This window comes from Thamnophis elegans, chromosome 9 (genome assembly GCF_009769535.1).
Source record: "Thamnophis elegans isolate rThaEle1 chromosome 9, rThaEle1.pri, whole genome shotgun sequence".
NCBI lineage: Eukaryota > Metazoa > Chordata > Lepidosauria > Squamata > Colubridae > Thamnophis > Thamnophis elegans.
This window is the reverse complement of record NC_045549.1, coordinates 11,007,885-11,024,874: the sequence shown is the minus strand read 5'-3', so window position 1 is coordinate 11,024,874 and position 16,990 is coordinate 11,007,885. Positions and strand designations below refer to the sequence as shown.

Below are 16,990 nucleotides of genomic sequence, written 5' to 3'. Positions count from 1 at the left end.
ACCCATGTGGAGTCTCGGGGAGGGGGGGAGAAACGGGCCTTCTGGAGGTTTCTGGAAAGCCTCTAGAGCTCAGGGGAGGCCGTTCTCGCCCTCCTGGAGGCTTGAGGAAAGCCTCCGGAGCCTGGGGAAGGAACACCACCACCACCACCCCCATGGTGCAGGAGGCCAACTAGGCCACGCCCATCATGGTCACACACACCCAGCAATGGGGCAGTGAACCCGTTGCTGCAATTTTTGAAGTCCACCCCTGGTTTAACTCTGCAGGAAGGATGGAGCCTTCTTCAAACACAATCCTAAGGCACAGCTGATTGTCACAGATGATAGTCGGAACCATTTTTAAAAAAAAATTAGCCTTTTTTTACTACCTATTCTCCTGAACCAGTAGTAAAAAAAATGCTTTAAAAAAGTTCTTTAAAAAGGTTCGATACAATACAATACAATAGCGGAGTTGGAAGGGACCTTAGAGGTCTTCTAGTCCAACCCCCTGCCTAGGCAGGGAACCTTATACCTTCTCCATAGTGAGGGGGGAGGAGTATCCAGAATGGGTTGACCTTATCCTCTCGTGATTGGTTTGAGTCAGATAAGCTCTTTGGGCTCCGCCCCCTGGAGGTGAGCCTGCCCAGTTTTCTGACTCAAAACGATCGTGAGAAGTTGCTCATTCGAGAGCTCCAGGAATTTACTAGGATCTAAAGGAAAATTCATTTGGACCCGTCGAGTTTTGCCTCCCTGCTTCACACACAGCCGCCTCCTGCAGGATTGGGACTGCCACTAGCCCCCCTGGGGCGGCAGGCTGCCCTGGACACTGAGGAGATCCGAAGACTCTCAGTGAGGAGCTTGGCCGGGCAGCAGGAGGACGGGCAGAAGCCTCTAGCAGGCAGCCCCAACCGCTGAGGCTTGTAAGTCGCTGGAGCGCTCCGTTGCTCCCCTCAAGGGTTGAGCGACGAACCAGGGCTTTCAAACGCCCTGGAGCGCCCGTGCTGCCTCCACGTGGCCAGAGGATCGTGAGGAAGCCGAAGAAGCTGTTCCTGGCCACAGCGGCATCGGAGGAGAGGCAGGAGGAAGAGAAGCCGGCTGGGAGCGCACGTGGCAAGCTCTCAGGAGCTCAAGCCTCGCTTCAGGCACTTTTAAATTTCGCGCCCCTTTGCAAGCCGGTCGGCGCCATTTTGAAGCCGGGAGGACCCACGTGGTCCAAGATGGCTGTGCCCAGCAACTACCAGGAAGGAGAATCCCAGGCAGTTGCAAGCAGGGACTGCAGCCCCACCGGAGGGGCAGAAGAACAAGCACCCAGGTCAGTGGCTTCCCCAGAGACTGCCCGAGGAGGGGGGGGGGAGAGGAAAGGCTAAATGCAAAACCAAGCACCTTTCCCCCAGGGCAGATCCAGAGGAAGGGAGGAGTCACAAGCCTCCCAAGCCCTCTAAATACGAGCGGAGGAGGCATAAGGCTTTAGAGAGGCTTTGCAACCAAGCAGCCAGCCATCAGAACGCCCCAGGCAAAGGGGGGGGGGGAAATCCAGGCACTCCCTTATCCAGCGGAGGCTCAGGGGAGAATCCAGCCCTGCCAACAAGGATCCCTATAGACACCTCGGGGCTTTGGGGCTCCACTCAGGGGTGGCAATCCCCTATCACCCCTACTTTGGGGGCAGCCTTGCCTACTGGCTTTCCCCTTTTGGGCAGCCCCCCCCTGCTCAGGGGGGCTTCAGCCCCAACCCAGCGCCTCCCACAGGGGCCCCCAACTTCCAAGAATTAATGATGCAGGCTTTTCAGCAATGCATGGCTGCAGCATTCCAGCAGCCACAGCCTCAGGGGCCCCCCTCCCCCCCACCCCCAGGGCTCCTGAATTCCCAGAGGCCCAGGAGGAAGAGATTCACAGCTCCTCAGATTCATCCCAGGAGGACAGTGACAATGAAAGTGAGGAAGGCGAGATCAGAGAACTCAAGCTATCAGAGGATGAAGGCATGCCTCCTCCTAAACCCACATTCACTGGGTTGTTCCAGCCCTCACTGTTTGAGTCCCTGCTCTTCAAGGCCAAGGCAACGGTCAAGCTAGGCAACAGAGCAGCGGAGGCCACACCCCAACGCCAGGGCCTCTCAGCAGAGAACATCTTTGATGAGCAGGCCATCGAGGCAGACACTGTTCCTACGCCCAAGACCTTCCTAGGCTTGATAAGGCGCCAATGGGCATCTCCTACAAAGGGCCCCTCACCCTCCTCTTCAGACAGGATGTTCTTTAATGTGGACCAAGAGCTGGCTAAGCTACTTGCACAGCCCACCATAGATGATCCAATCGTGGCTCTTCATACATCCACCAACATGCCTGGGGAGCCAGAGGATGCCTTGAAGGCGGAAGACAAGAAGGCAGACCTCACCTTGCAGAGGGGCCATTTAGCAGCGGCCTGGGCTGTGAAAGCATCCACCACAGCCTCTTTCATCATCAGATCTTCCTTGCTGTGGCTGCAGGAGCTACAGCAACGCACCCCCATAGCAGATGCCCGGTCACATCAGGACATCAACAGGCTGGCAGCGGCCATCCAGTTCTCATCGGATGCCACCCTGGCTGCAGCCAGATTTGCTTCCAGGGCGATCGCATCGTCGGTGGCATCACGCAGGCTGCTGTGGCTTCGACAGTGGCAGGTGGAGGTTCGTCACAAGTGGCGCCTGGCTTCAGCCCCCTTCACAGGGGACTCCCTCTTTGGCTCGGCTCTGGACCGGTTCCTGGTTGAGAACAAGGACAAGAGGAAGGTCCTCGCCACTGCCCAGAAGAAAGGCAGCTTCAGGTCAACTCCATACCCCAGACGCTCCTACTCCCGGGGTCAGGACTCTGGTTCCTTCTTTCGGGGTCAGGACTTCCTTAGGGGGTCAGAGGCAGGTTTCTCAGGAGGCAGGCAGTATCAAGGGGGATTCCCTGCTAGACAGAGGTACCCAGACAGACAGCAAAGAGGCAGGCAACAGAAGCGGCCCTTTCGAGGGGGCGGAGGAGGCAGAGGGGGGCGCTCCTTCCGCAAATATTAAAGCTAGGCCCAGCGTTCTCCCCATTGGGGGGTGCTTAGCGCATTTCGCTGACCGCTGGGACCTCACCTCCTCTGACAGATGGGTGCAGAAGACCATCAGGCATGGCCTTTCACTCGAATTTCTTTCCAGTCCCCCAAGCTTCTTCCGGATATGTCCGGTTTCTAAGAACCCGACCCGGAGGCTGCTGATGCAGGAAGCCATCCAACACCTGTTGGAGATCAGGGCGATCCAGCCAGTGCCTCCAGAGCAACAGGGTCAGGGGCACTATTCCATCCTGTTCGTCATCCCCAAGGCCTCTGGGGGCTGGAGAGCGATCCTTGACTTGAAACGCCTGAACCGTTCCATTCGCTATAGGAGGTTCAAGATGCACTCCCTACACTCTATCTTGGAGGGGGTTAGACAAGGAGACTTTCTCACTTCTATAGACCTCACTGAGGCCTATCTGCACATCCCCATTGCCCAGGATCACCGTAGGTATCTCAGGTTCTGCTACATGGGTCACCACTATCAGTACCGGGCCCTCCCCTTCGGGCTGTCTTCGGCCCCGAGGGTATTCACAAAGGTAATGGCAGCGCTGGCAGCGCACCTGAGACAGGTCCCGGTGCGCATCCAATGTTACCTGGATGATCTGCTCCTGCAGTCATCCTCCTTTAGGGGCGCTCTGCGAGACCTAGACATCACCATGACAGTCCTGAGGGACCATGGGTTTACAGTGAACCTAGCCAAGAGTCACCTCCACCCCTCTACTAGTCTGATTCACCTAGGAGCCAGAATAGACACCCAGGCGGGCATGGTCTTCCTGTCACCCGACAGACAGATAGCGCTTAGACAGCTAGCCTCCGCGATAGCCAGGAAGCGCAAGGTGTCCCTAGCCACTCTGTCTAAACTACTAGGCACCATGGTCTCCGCCATTGGCATCGTCCCGAGGGCTCGCCTCCACACCAGAGATCTCCAATGGTTCCTCTTGCCATTCCAGCGAAGGCGCACGAGCTGTTCGCAGACCAAGGTACTTCTCCCGCTAGACGTCTCCCGCTCCCTGGCTTGGTGGACATCCCCAGCGATCACAAAGGGCGAAACCTTCTGGACACCAGACCGCTTGACGGTAACGACGGACGCCAGTCTGAGTGGGTGGGGTGCCCATCTGCTGGCTCAGATGGCGCAAGGAGAGTGGACTCAGGTGGAAGGGACTCACAACATAAACTGGTTGGAGCTCAGGGCGGTCCGCCTGGCTCTGTTACGGTTCCAGAACTCAGTCAGGGGCCAGCACATATTAGTCCTCACAGACAATATCACCACCAAGGCTCACATAAACAGACGGGGGGACAAGATCAAGGGCCCTCATGAAGGAGGCCAAACGTCTGGGTCAGTGGGCCGAAAGGAACCTCCGGTCTTTGAGGGCAGAACACATAGCGGGGGTGGACAACACCAGGGCCGACTGGCTCAGCCGGGCCGAGGTGGACAACTCAGAGTGGAGGCTACAGACTGCAATATTCGAGGAGGTGGCCGAGCGCTTCGGGCGCCCGGAAGTCGATCTGTTCGCCACTCCCCTCAACACTCAGCTCCCGAGGTTCTTCTCCAGGTACCGGACACGGGGGGCGGAGGGGACGGACGCTCTGCGGAGCTCATGGCCCAGGGGTCTTTTGTATGCCTTTCCTCCCTTGCCCCTGATTCCCAGGGTCATACGGAAGATCCTTCAGGAGGGGGCGGAAGTGGTTCTGTTGGCTCCTCATTGGCCCCGGAGGCCTTGGTTTGCAGATCTCCAGTCTCTGTCGGTGGAGAGGCCCTGGAGAATTCCCCAGGAGAGGATATCCCTCAGCCAGGGGGCGCTGGAGCACCCGGATCCTCAATGGCTCCAGTTGACCGCTTGGCGGTTGAGCGGAGCATCCTGAGGAAAGACCTCTTCTCCCCCAGGGTGATAAGGACTATCCAGGCCGCCCACAGAGCGCATCTATGGCTCCACGTGGCGGGCCTTTGACTCTTGGTGCAACTCCCGGGGGTTCACCCCCATCCAGGCTACGGTGCCTCAGGTTCTGGACTTCCTCCAGGCGGGCCTGGATAGAGGGTTAGCGCCTAACACAATTAGGAGACAGGTCTCAGCCATCTCATCAGTTCTCCTGTGTGGCAGAAACCAGAGCCTGACGCACCACCCCATGGTCAGGCAATTCCTTAAGGGGGCCTCCAACCTCAGACCACCTACGGTACACAGGTACCCTTCCTGGGATTTACACAGGGTATTGGACGCTCTAACGGGCGCCCCATTTGAGCCATTACAAACAGTTTCCCTTAAGTTCCTGACCCTGAAGGTGGCTTTCCTGGTGGCCATCACTTCCGCCAGGCGGATATCCAAACTGCAGGCGCTGTCCACCAGGGAGGATCTCTGTGTCTTTCACCAAGATAGGGTGGTGTTACGGCTGGATCCATCCTTCATTCCCAAGGTGTGCTCCTGCTTCCATCGAGCCCAGGAACTGATTTTGCCCAACTTCTGTCCAGACCCTTCTCACCCATTGGAGAGGAAGTGGCACACTCTGGATGTTAGGAGGGCTCTGAGGATTTACCTCAGGAGAACCAGGCCAAACAGGAAATCCGAAGCCCTGTTTGTCTCCTTCCAACCAGGATCCCTGGGTAATAAGGTAACTTCCACCACTATCGGCAGGTGGTTGCGAACCTGCATTGCCACTGCTTACCAATCGCAGGGGTTACAGACACCAAATCATATCACAGCCCACTCCACACGGAGTGCAGCCACATCCACGGCCTGGGCCACACAAGCATCCCTGGCCGAAATCTGCAGGGCAGCCACGTGGGCTTCCCCCTCTCCCTTTGTTAGGAACTATAAGTTGGACTCCTTTGCCTCGGCAGAGGCCTCGTTCGGCCGCAGGGTGTTGCAGGCGGTTCACAGGGCAGGACCCGTGCCTCAACAGGCCTGAGTGGGGGACATATGGCCTCAGGGATCTCCCTCCCTAGGGACGTGCAGGCTTTGGTACGTCCCATTCTGGATACTCCTCCCCCCTCACTATGGAGAAAGGGCGTTGGTACTTACCTGATACGCCTCTTCTCATAGTGGGGGGAGGAGTATCCAGTCCCTCCCTGACTAGGTTTGTACAACTAAGTGTTATGTTCATTGTTTATATTGTTATTTAATTATTGATGTTGAAGACAATAAAAGCAAAAAACTGAATTAAGAGTCTGGAGTGAATGATGCAACGAGTCGGAGAGAGCTCTTTGTCATAAAACTGGGCAGGCTCACCTCCAGGGGGCGGAGCCCAAAGAGCTTATCTGACTCAAACCAATCACGAGAGGATAAGGTCAACCCATTCTGGATACTCCTCCCCCCACTATGAGAAGAGGCGTATCAGGTAAGTACCAACGCCCTGTTTCAGACAAATGGCTATCCAACATCTTCTTAAAGACTTCCAGTGTTGGGGCATTCACAACTTCTGGAGGCAATTTCTGTTCCACTGATTAATTGTTCTGTCAGGAAATTTCTCCTCAGTTCTAACTTGCTTCTCTCCTTGATTAGTTTCCACCCATTGCTTCTTGTTCTACCCTCAGGTGCCTTGGAAAAGAGTTTGACTCCCTCTTCTTTGTGGCAACCCCTGAGATATTGGAACACTGCTATCATGTCTCCCCTAGTCCTTCTTTTCATTAAACCAGACATACCCAGTTCCTGCAACCGTTCTTCATATGTTTTAGTCTCCAGTCCTTTAATCATCTTTGTTGCTCTTCTCTGCACTCTTTCTAGAGTCTCCACATCTTTTTTACATCGTGGGGACCAAAACTGGATGCCGTATTCCAAGGGTGGCCTTACTAAGGCATTATAAAGTGGTATTAACACTTCAGGTGATCTTGATTCTATCCCTCTGTTTATGCAGCCTAGAACTGTGTTGGCTTTTTTGACAGCTGCTGCACACAGCTGGCTCATATTTAAAGGGTTGTCCACTAGGACTCCAAGATCCCTTTCACAGTTACTGCTATTGAGCAAGGTACCACCTATACTGTACCTGTGCATTTTGTTTTTCTTGCCTAAATCAGCTGTGCTGCGTGATCGTCAAAACCTTTTTAAAACTTTTTTTAGCATTTTTTAACTACCAGTTCAGGCGAACCAGTAGCATTTCACCCCTGCTCTGGGCATCTTACAACCTAAAAGCATTGAGAAACATTAAAATCATTATATAACCACAATAAATAAAAAAACATTAACCGATAAAATCAAGGAGACAAGATGGCAAAGAAGGGAGCCAGACTCAGGTGGGGATGGGTGGGTGACGTTGAATTTTAATTAGTCAGCCATTTAAATTAGCCAACCATTAGTCATTCCTTCTTTGTATTCATTGTAGGTGCCTGATAGCTTCTTGCCTCCTGTTCCCATCACGGCCCCCATCATGACTCCTTTGTCGGACCCACAAGCTCAGCTGCAGCAGCCTCCCACTTCGGCCCCACCTCCGACTCAGGTTCCCTTCCAGCCTTCCCATCTGCCTCCAGGCCAGCCAGGGTTACAGAACCCCTTCCAGAATGTTCCACCGCCAGGGGTCCAGACAATCATGACTCCATCCGTATCGGCGTCTAGCATGGAAGGAGCACCGGGTGCTCCGACAGGAAACACCATGCAGGTAAGGTGATCTTGATAGACTAGCAATTCTCCTTGGAGATCACCAACTTCTTACTTGCCCAAGAGGTGCATGCGTTGTCGTGGCCCGCCAGCAGAGCTAGCAGCAGATTCGGACAGTGAGGAGGTTGGGGAGGAACCTTGGCCAGTCCTGGAGTCTGGGGAAGGCTCGGACGAGGGCTCTGTGTCAGAGGCAGAGAGGGGGCCAGAGCCATATGCCAGTTATCAGCTGCCTTCAGAGTCAGACATCAGTGAGGCAGACGAACAGCTGGAGCCTGTTCCCAGTGTGTGTATTGTCTCCTGCAAACTCCACTCCCCTCTCGCTCCTTTTATTTCCTCTGGGAGGGGCCATTCATCGTCCACCTGTGGCCTTACTCCAAAGCCGACCCCTGTTCTTTAGCTGTTCCTTTCGTCTGACAACTCTACGCATGCGCACACTGGGAACAGGCTCCAGCTGTTTGTCTGCCTCACTGGCAGCCGATAACTGTCAGATGGCCCTGGCCCCATCTCTGCCTCCGATAACAGAGCCTTCCCCAGACTCCAGGACTGGCCCGTGTTCCTCCCCAACCCCTTCACTGTCTGACTCTGCTGCCAGCTCCGTTGGCCACTTGTGGGCCATAACAAGAACATCTCTAGGATTGAACTATGGGGCCCATGGTGCTCTCTGAGCTTGTTTTTTTTTCTTGCAGACATTTCGTTACCAAATTAGGTAACACCATCAGTGCTAGTAGGGAGTGGGAATTTGCTCTCATTTTATATTGTAATGGCTTGACCCTTAGCAAGATCTGCCAAAGAAGCGAACCATAAACAACAGCCCAATCAAGGAACCATCAAGCCCGCTCCCACTGGCAAAAGGCTGAGGACACACAACCCCCCTACCCCCCACCCCCCAAAAAAATCTTCAATTATTTCTTTCTCTCTCCAGCACATGCAGTCCCTGCCCACGGAGAAGATAACCAAAAAGCCCATTCCTGAGGAACACCTTATCCTAAAGACCACTTTTGAAGCTTTGATCCAGAAATGTCTCTCTTCAGCTACCGATCCGGTAAATCTTTCACAGTGGGCGCCAGCTCCGTTATTATTATTATTATTATTATGTTTAAAAATGCATTTTGCGTGACTGAATCATACACACATAACTCGTGGCATCTATCATTAGGTGACAAGTCGCACCAGAATTGATTTATTACCCCTCCCTCGCTCAGCTCTCCCCGGGCTTCATAGAATCAGGTTATCTGGGAAATGGCAGAATTTGCAGCTGTCGTTTGATTTATGCAGCGGGTCACAGAGGAAACCCCTCCCCTGAGAAGCTGCAATGAAATTTAGGTTTCCCATGGGAAACCTAAACATTAAAGGTATGCAAAATATCCATTTGCAGTTATGTCTCAGATGGGGAATAGATGACTGTTAGTTCTGTTAGATGTCCTGTTAGTTCTCTGACTTACTCAGATGATGCTTTTTGTTTTCTTTTTTGCACAGAAAAACATTTAATCGTTTTCTCCAATTCAGTTTGGGATGAGCTCTATAGCCCCTTTCATCCCCAGCCAAGATGGGAAGTGTTTGAAAATTAAAGAAGTAGTAGTCCCCTGTTTCCCCGAAAATAAGACCTCCCCGGATAATAAGCCCAATAAATCCCTTTTGAATGTATGCGCTGAAATAAGCCCTCCCCGAAAAGCATTTAAATGCATGCAGAGCTGGTCCCCACCATTTCCTCTGGTTGCTTGCCATGCAAATAACACGAGGTGAGGAGGCGAGGCTGGAGGGGGGGAAAGGGAGGGGGGACATGCCCCATGCACCCCACACGCCCTTACCTAATAGCCACTCCCACATCCGTAGCCACCACGCCCCTTCTGTCCGCGAAAAGAGCAGCAGGTCCAGCGACGTGCAACACAGCAGCAGCCATGAGGTGACCACGCTCGCCGCCTCCTGCACCTCAAAACTAATAAGACCTCCCTGAAAATAAGGCCAAGCGCCTATTTTGGGGGTCAAAAGGAAATCAAACTCTTGTCTTATTTTCGGGGAAACTCAATAGAAACAAATATTGGAAAAAAGGTTGAAATGTGTAATAGATTTGAGCCATTACACCATCCTGGGGCCAGCGAGGAAATGCCAGGAAAATTCTCCAGAAAAATAAGTGGGTTTAATTCAGTTTGAGAGGTTCCATAGAGCCATTGGAAGTTAGATAGAAGAGAAGAGAGAGGAATTACTTGTTGACATGATGTCACAAACCACCTCTCAGTTCTTCCTTGGAAGGGATCCAGAACAGAGTAGCCTCTTCTTCCCACTGCTAGGATGCAAATCCAGAACTTGGATTCACCTGCATTAAGAGGCTTGTTTTTCTTCATTCCAAGCCAGTTTGTAGCTTCTAGGCCAGGGGGTGTCAAACTCAAGGACTGCGGCCTGCATCCAGCCCGTGGTTGCTTAGATCTGGCCCATGGGGCCGGCCTGGATACAGCAAAGGATTGGCCCACAGTGCTTCTGCCAGAGAAAACGGAGCTCCAGAGGGCTGGAGGAGGCCGTTGGGCTCCATTTTCGCTGGCAGAGGACTATCAAAACAGACTAAAAGCAAAACAAAAGGAGAAATGTTTCCCCTTTTGCATTTGAGCATGAAAGAAGGGGCAGGAAAGGAGAAAGGAAAAGAGGAAAGACAAAGAAAAAGATGGGAAGAGAGCAAGGAAGGGAAAATAAGGAAAGAGGGGAAGGAAGAAGAAAGAATGAAGAGGGAAGGAAGGAAGGAGATTATGAGAGTGAAGAAGGGTCTCAGGGAAATCCTGCCATAGCAGTTGGCCACCATAGGTGCCCCCATGTCACGCCCACACCTGGCCACGCCCACCCACGCATGGCCCTTCGAGGTCAACCACAACCCTGATGCAGCCCTCAATGAAATTGAGTTTGACACCCCTGTTCTAGGCTGTCTCAAATAAAAGTCTTTTGCTATCCAGCTAGGCAGAGCAGTTCTGAGATCTTTTTAGCACAATGCTGAGTTTCAGACTTGCTTCTCCAAAACACAAAGGAAGAGCCAGGCTCTAGGCATTCCTCAAGGGTAGCCTCATGGGGAGCATACTGTAGCAGTCAAGCCGAGATGTTGCCCCGGCCTGGGTGACTATTGGCAGGTCTGATCAGTAAATCCCCTTTTCTTTCCTTCCTCCATAATACATTTCCCTTGGCTGAAACATTCGCCCTGAAATATTTAAAATCCCAGCACATGTGCCCACATCCCCACTGTGCATTTCCTGTTCCTTTTCTCCAAAGGGAGCAGTGAGATATTCAAAGACATGGCACCTCTGGAGGATGCAAAAGAGGACAAACCACATCAGGTTTTATACAGGTGCAAAGTCCTTAGCTGTTGCATTCAGTCTGAATGCAAAGTGTTCCCGGAGATGGAAAATGGTTAAAGCAACGTTTCTAACTGTATTCCTTTTCCCATGGATGAAAACACCTTGAAAAGACAGATAAATGCAACTGTGGCCTTCCGTGAGTGGAGTAAGACAATATTTTCATTAATTTCCTCTTCTGCTTCATCCCATAGCAAACCAAGAGGAAATTAGATGATGCCAACAAACGCCTGGAGTTTCTGTATGATAAGCTTAGAGATCAGACGGTAAGCTTTATCTATTGCCACCCGAATATCTCTTACGCCCAGTGAATGAAATTGCATTTTGTTGGCTAGAGCCCAGTGTTCAAATACACTACATTGCCGAAAGTATTCGCTCACCCATCCAAATAATCAGAATCGGGTGTTCCCATCACTTCCATGGCCACAGGTGTATAAAATCAAGTACCTAGGCATGCAGACTGTGTTGACAAACATTTGTGAAGGAGTGGGTCCCTCTCAGGAGCCCAGTGAATTCCAGCGTGGAACTGTGATATGATGCCACCTGTGCAACAAATCCAGTCGTGAAATTTCCTTGCTCCTAAATATTCCACAGTCAACTGTCAGCTGTATTATAAGAACCTGGAAGTGTTTGGGAATGACAGCAACTCAGCCACAAAGTGGTAGGCCACGTAAACTCGTCCAACATCAGTGTGTGACCTTCTGGAAGAATGGTCAAAAATTCCCATCAACACACTCCTGAACCTTGTGGACAGCCTTCCCAGAAGAGTTGAAGCTGTTATAGCTGCAAAGGGTGGACTGATGTCATATTGAATCTTATGGATTAGGAATGGGATGTCACTTACAATAAGTTCATATGCGAGTAAAGGCAGGTGAGCGAATACTTTTGGCAATATAGTGTATGTCAAGATCCTCCTTCTGGATCTTGAGCCTATCTGTGATGACCCGGGGCAAGGCATGGAGGCAACACAGCCAGCTGATAGGTCAAACTCCCCTTTATTGCCCCAACTTTCCCCCCAAAGCTCCCATGTTTATGACAAGTCCCGGAGCAAAGTATACACACAGCAGCCTCTGGCTGCGAGTAGTCCAGCAAAACACCGTTAGCATCATGGCTTCAAGGCAAGAAATCCAGCAAGTCAAAGGGAGCAAAGTGGCAACAAGGCACGGAGTCCCAGGAGGCAAAGGAACACCAAACTCCATGAATTCAGTGCTTGTTCCAGACAAGCGCCCCCTCCCAGAGCATCTGCTTAAGTCTTAATGAAATAGAAATTTCAGTGGAAAAGAAGCTCGAGATGCTCATAATATAAGCCCTACCCCAAAAATAAGCCCCGGTTAAGATTGTCGGCCAGATGGAAGCATTTGGTACCCTTTTCCCACGAAAATAAGACATCAACTGAAAATAAGCCCTAATGCAGTGGTGGCAAACCTTTTCGGCACTGAGTGCCCAAACCAGAATGCCTGTGCATGTGTGCGCCCTGGAGTGCTGGAAACCCAAAGACCAGACGGCCGGTATACGTGTACGCACATGCTGCTCTTTGTGTGCCAGAGCACCGGAAACCGAAAGACCAATCGGCTGGCACGCACATGTCTGGTTTTGGCCATTTTTCGGGGCGTTTTCCAGCACTCCAGCACTTGCGAAGACCAGCTTTCCGGAAACCAGAAGAGCAGCCGGTTGACGACACACGTGCCCACAGAAAGGGCTCTGCGCGCCACCTCTGGCTCACATGCCATAGGTTTGCCATCCCGGCCCTAATGTGTTGTTTGGAGCAAACATTAATATATTGGGAAAGGTATTGGGGAATACGGTAGTTTTAAGTGTAATCTCAGCTCCAAGGCCCATCATTGAAACCCTTATAATCCAGAAGGCAAATTATGGGGTGCATTTGGGTTGATTAGCAAATTGAAAAATGCCCAAGAAAATGGCTAAGTAAACCACATACACTGTAGTCCTTGACTTACAACCATTTGTTTAGGGAAGTTAAAACAGCACTTCAGAAAGTGACTTTTGACCGTTTTTCACACTTACGACGGTTGCAGCCTCCTCGTGGCCACCCGGTCGGAATTTAAATGCTTGGCAAATGGTTCCTATTTATGATGGTTGCAGTGTCCCAGGTTTATTTATTTATTTATTAAATTTATAGGCCGCCCAATCCCGGAGGACTGTGATCATTTTTGCAACTTCCTGACAAGCAGAGTCAATGGCCAAGCCACATTCCCTTAACAATCCTGCTACAATAATTTAACAATTGCAGCCATTCACTTAATAAATGCGGCAAGAAAGGTCATAAAACGGGGCAGAACTGGTCAAAAATTCCCATTCCCAATTTGCTGTCCTGCTTAGCAAACAGACATTTTGGCATCAGATGTGGTCGTAAGTCGATGATTGATTGTATTGTTACAGGGGAAGGGGACACAGCCACAGCCTTAAGAGTTGCCAGCTGTACTTGGCACGTGCAACCATGCTTACCTATCGGTAGCTGCTTTTTATTAAGCCAACTCAAAGGCTACTCAAGCCATCACGAAAGCTACGGATGTTCTAACACAGCCATTGTCAGGTTTCCGAAAGATCCCCTAATTAATTCATGAGCCTCGAGCCAGGTTTCAAAAGAAATCCAGTCATTTATTAGGAACACTCGGGCCCTTGTGACCTCTAGGCTGGAATACTGCAATGTGCTCTACATGGGGCTGCCCTTGAAGAGCATCCGGCGACTTCAGCTAGTCCAGAACGCGGCCGCGCGAGTGATTGTGGGCGCACCTCGGTTCGCCCACATAACACCTATCCTCCGCGAGCTGCGCTGGCTACCTGTTGATCTCCGGGTGCGCTTCAAGGTGCTACTTGTCACTCATAAAGCCCTCCATGGTAGTGGATCTGCGCACTTGAGAGACCGCCTCCTGCCAATTACCTCCCTGCGACCAATTAGATCGCATAGATTAGGCCTCCTCCGAGTACCATCTGCCAGTCAGTGTCGACTGGCAACCACACGGAGGAGAGCCTTTTCAGTAGTAGCTCCGACCCTTTGGAACGATCTCCCCGTGGAGATTCGTACCCTCACCACCGTCCAGACCTTCCGCACAGCCCTTAAGACCTGGCTATCCCGCCAGGCCTGGGGACAAAGATAACTGCCCCCACCCGAATGATGAATGAATGTTGCTTTTATTTTTATCTTTATGTACTATTTTGTGTCTATTGTTTGTACCCCCCCTTCCCCCATTTTATGTAAGCTGCCCTGAGTCCCCTCAGGGAAAAGGGCGGCCTATAAATGTTAATAATAAATAAAATAAATAAATAAATAAATAAACACCATTTTGGCAATACCCCACTGCAGTCAGATCTGACCTCATTTTAATGTTGGCTGAACTTTACCCCCGTTTCCTCCCTCCCCTCGGTCTGTGCCATAAATCACATTCACCAATGAGGTGCACGCCTCACAAGCCCGCTGCAGTAATCTGTGATCCGACTCTAGCCGGAGGTATGAGTGGCATGCGCTCCTCCCCACTTCCCTCACCATGGTAACGTTATGAGTTGACAGCCATTTGGAGAGCCTTTCATGCCCAAACATGCCCCCCTCCCCAAAGGGGAAACCATCGTTGTGTTAAGGTTGGTTGCCATGTTTATTTTCCCCTTCCTTCTTTTCCAGCTCTCTCCAATGATAATCAATGGTTTGCACAACATCGCCAGGAGCATTGAAACCCGTAACTACACCGAGGGGCTGAACATCCACACCCACATCGTCACCACAAGCAACTTCAGCGAAACGTCCGCTTTCATGCCCGTGCTGAAAGTAGTCCTCACTCAAGCCAACAAGCTTGGAGTCTAAAGGGGGCTTCGGCGGAAGTCCCGGAGGATGTGGAAGGGTGCATGACGTGCTCCACATCCTGTCCCTTAGAGCATGATGCGGTAGAGAGAGCAAGTCCCGGCAGGGTCCCTGCCAGAGGAGCTTCACTTTAGAAGGGCTCGTGAGCTCTGGTGCTTATTCCTTTCTCTTCTCTTTTATTATTCCTACCTACAGATAACTGTATTTAATTATGCCACCCCTCCATATCGTCCATTTTAAATGCATGGTATCTGCTGCTTTGAAAGTGGCTTTTAAATACTGTAAAGAGAGAGGATGAGGCAGCCGTCGTCAAAAGAAAAAAGAAAAAACCCTTCCTTCCACAAGTCTCATTATCAACCAATTAAAAGTTCCAGATTCTATTTTATATGTGTGCTGGCTTATTATTTTTAAGTTGTTTCGATTTATAATCAGCTGAACTCTCAGTTCGTGTCATAGTTTTGAGTTTTTTGGAGCCACATGACTGCTTGTTTAGGTGACTAGGCTAGAAAGCAGAAGACCGTGAGTTCTAGTCCTGCCTTAACCATGAAGGTTGGCTGGGTGCCTTTGGGCCAAGCACCAGGAGTCTGTGAGTTCCAGATCTGCCTTAGCCTAAAAGCTTGCTAGGTGACATTGGGCCAATCACCAGGAGACTATGGGTTTTACTCCCGCCTTAGACATGAAAGCCAGCTGGGTGGCTTTGGGCCAATCCCCAGAAGACCATGAGTTCTAATCCCGCCTTAGACATGAAAGCCAGCTGGGTGGCTTTGGGCCAATCCCAAGAAGACCATGAGTTCTAGTCCCGCCTTAGACATGAAAGTTAGCTGAGTGACATTGAGCCAATCATCAGGAGACTGAGTTCTACTCCCATCTTAGCCATGAAAACCAGCTGGGTAACTTCGGGCCAGTCCACTAACTCGGCTCACAAGGTTGTTATAGTGGGGAAAATAGGAGGAGGAAGTTGTATGGGATATGTTCCCTGCCTTTAATTATTTGTAAACATACAAACAAATAAAATAAAAATGCTTAAAAAGTAGTTTCTCAAAATTAAACTTCAGCCTTAGTTCAGTTCAGGTTGACTTTTCTTCTTGGAATGCATAATTATAACTGGTTCCAAGAGAGAATCTGCACAGCTCAGAATTGAAGTGTTGGGCTAACAAAATAGTTTCAGGAAAATCACCAAGTTAACTGTAGGAAGTCAAAACCCACCCCTCTGCTAGAAAAATGAAACATCCTGGGAAATATTGAAAAGGCAGAATATTATATTTCCCTGGAGGAGAAAAGGAGAAACATGTTTTTAGGCAGGAAGCAGACTCACTTTTAATAGCCCCCACCTTTGCCAATGGGCCATTTTTTAAAAAACCTGGGCCAGTCTATTCTACATAACAAAGATCTCCCCCCTTCAGTTCCAGGGTGATGGGATTAAGGCATGATAGTGTTAGCCCTTTACCCATCTCACCACAGGGCAGCTGGGAAGAAGCAATGCTCAACCAAACTTGGACTCGGAGCACAGCCTACAAAGTTGCCTCTGCATGGCCCCATGGGAGTCTGACAACCAATCAGAAAACAAGATCAAAGCCCAGAGAGGGGATAAAACCAGGGACTTTCAGCATCTCTGCCCCTTTTTCTTCCCAACCCAACATCTGGAAGCCTGTGATCCCCCTTTTCTGTTCAGGAGCTCAAGCCGTATGATCCCGTCCACCGTTAAACTATCTTTCCAAGCAGCCTCCATGTTTCCAGTGTCTTTTACCCCACTTGGAACTGAAACCAGAAGGACATTTCTTTCATCATCAGCAAAACATCAAGAACTCAACAATTGCAACTAGTCAGAACAGAAGGTTGCTTGTCTAGCGTGGGGAGTCATTCCTAGACTATGGAAAGAACCTCCTCAGGAGCCATATTTGGGCCCTATTCTATTCTTAGAAAATCTGTAAAGATGCATCTCTTCCACTGGGCTTTGTAGGGGTTGAGTAAAGTTGGTTCAAAAATAACTTTTGGAAAAGATTGTTTTGCTTTTATTTCACCCATATTAGCCCCCTGAGTACTCATTTAAAGAGAAAAGTGGATTAAAATTGATTTTTTGGAAGGAAGAAAAAAAAACTTGGAACGCAATAAATAATAAAGCCTCAGCAAGAAACAGTGGAAAAATTTCACCTGTACAAATGGGAATTGAATGGTACTCAGATCGTGCAAGCGGATACAGAGAGCTCTGCATCTCCCCCTGTAAGCAT

General features: G+C 50.6%; 1 protein-coding gene across 7 annotated transcripts in view; it reads left to right on the top strand.

The window, feature by feature from the left end:
- SEC31A (SEC31 homolog A, COPII coat complex component) overlaps positions 1-15,147 on the top strand; it is a 76,549-nt gene extending 61,402 nt beyond the window's left edge. For all 7 annotated transcript variants that reach the window (XM_032223930.1, XM_032223926.1, XM_032223931.1 and 4 more), the window contains 4 exons: positions 7,345-7,617; positions 8,539-8,658; positions 11,143-11,214; positions 14,586-15,147. In XM_032223930.1, coding sequence (XP_032079821.1) covers positions 7,345-7,617; positions 8,539-8,658; positions 11,143-11,214; positions 14,586-14,765 — 645 coding nt within the window. In that variant the 3' untranslated portion in view covers positions 14,766-15,147. The remainder of the gene's footprint in view (positions 1-7,344; positions 7,618-8,538; positions 8,659-11,142; positions 11,215-14,585) is intronic.
- Positions 15,148-16,990: the final 1,843 nt, after the last annotated feature.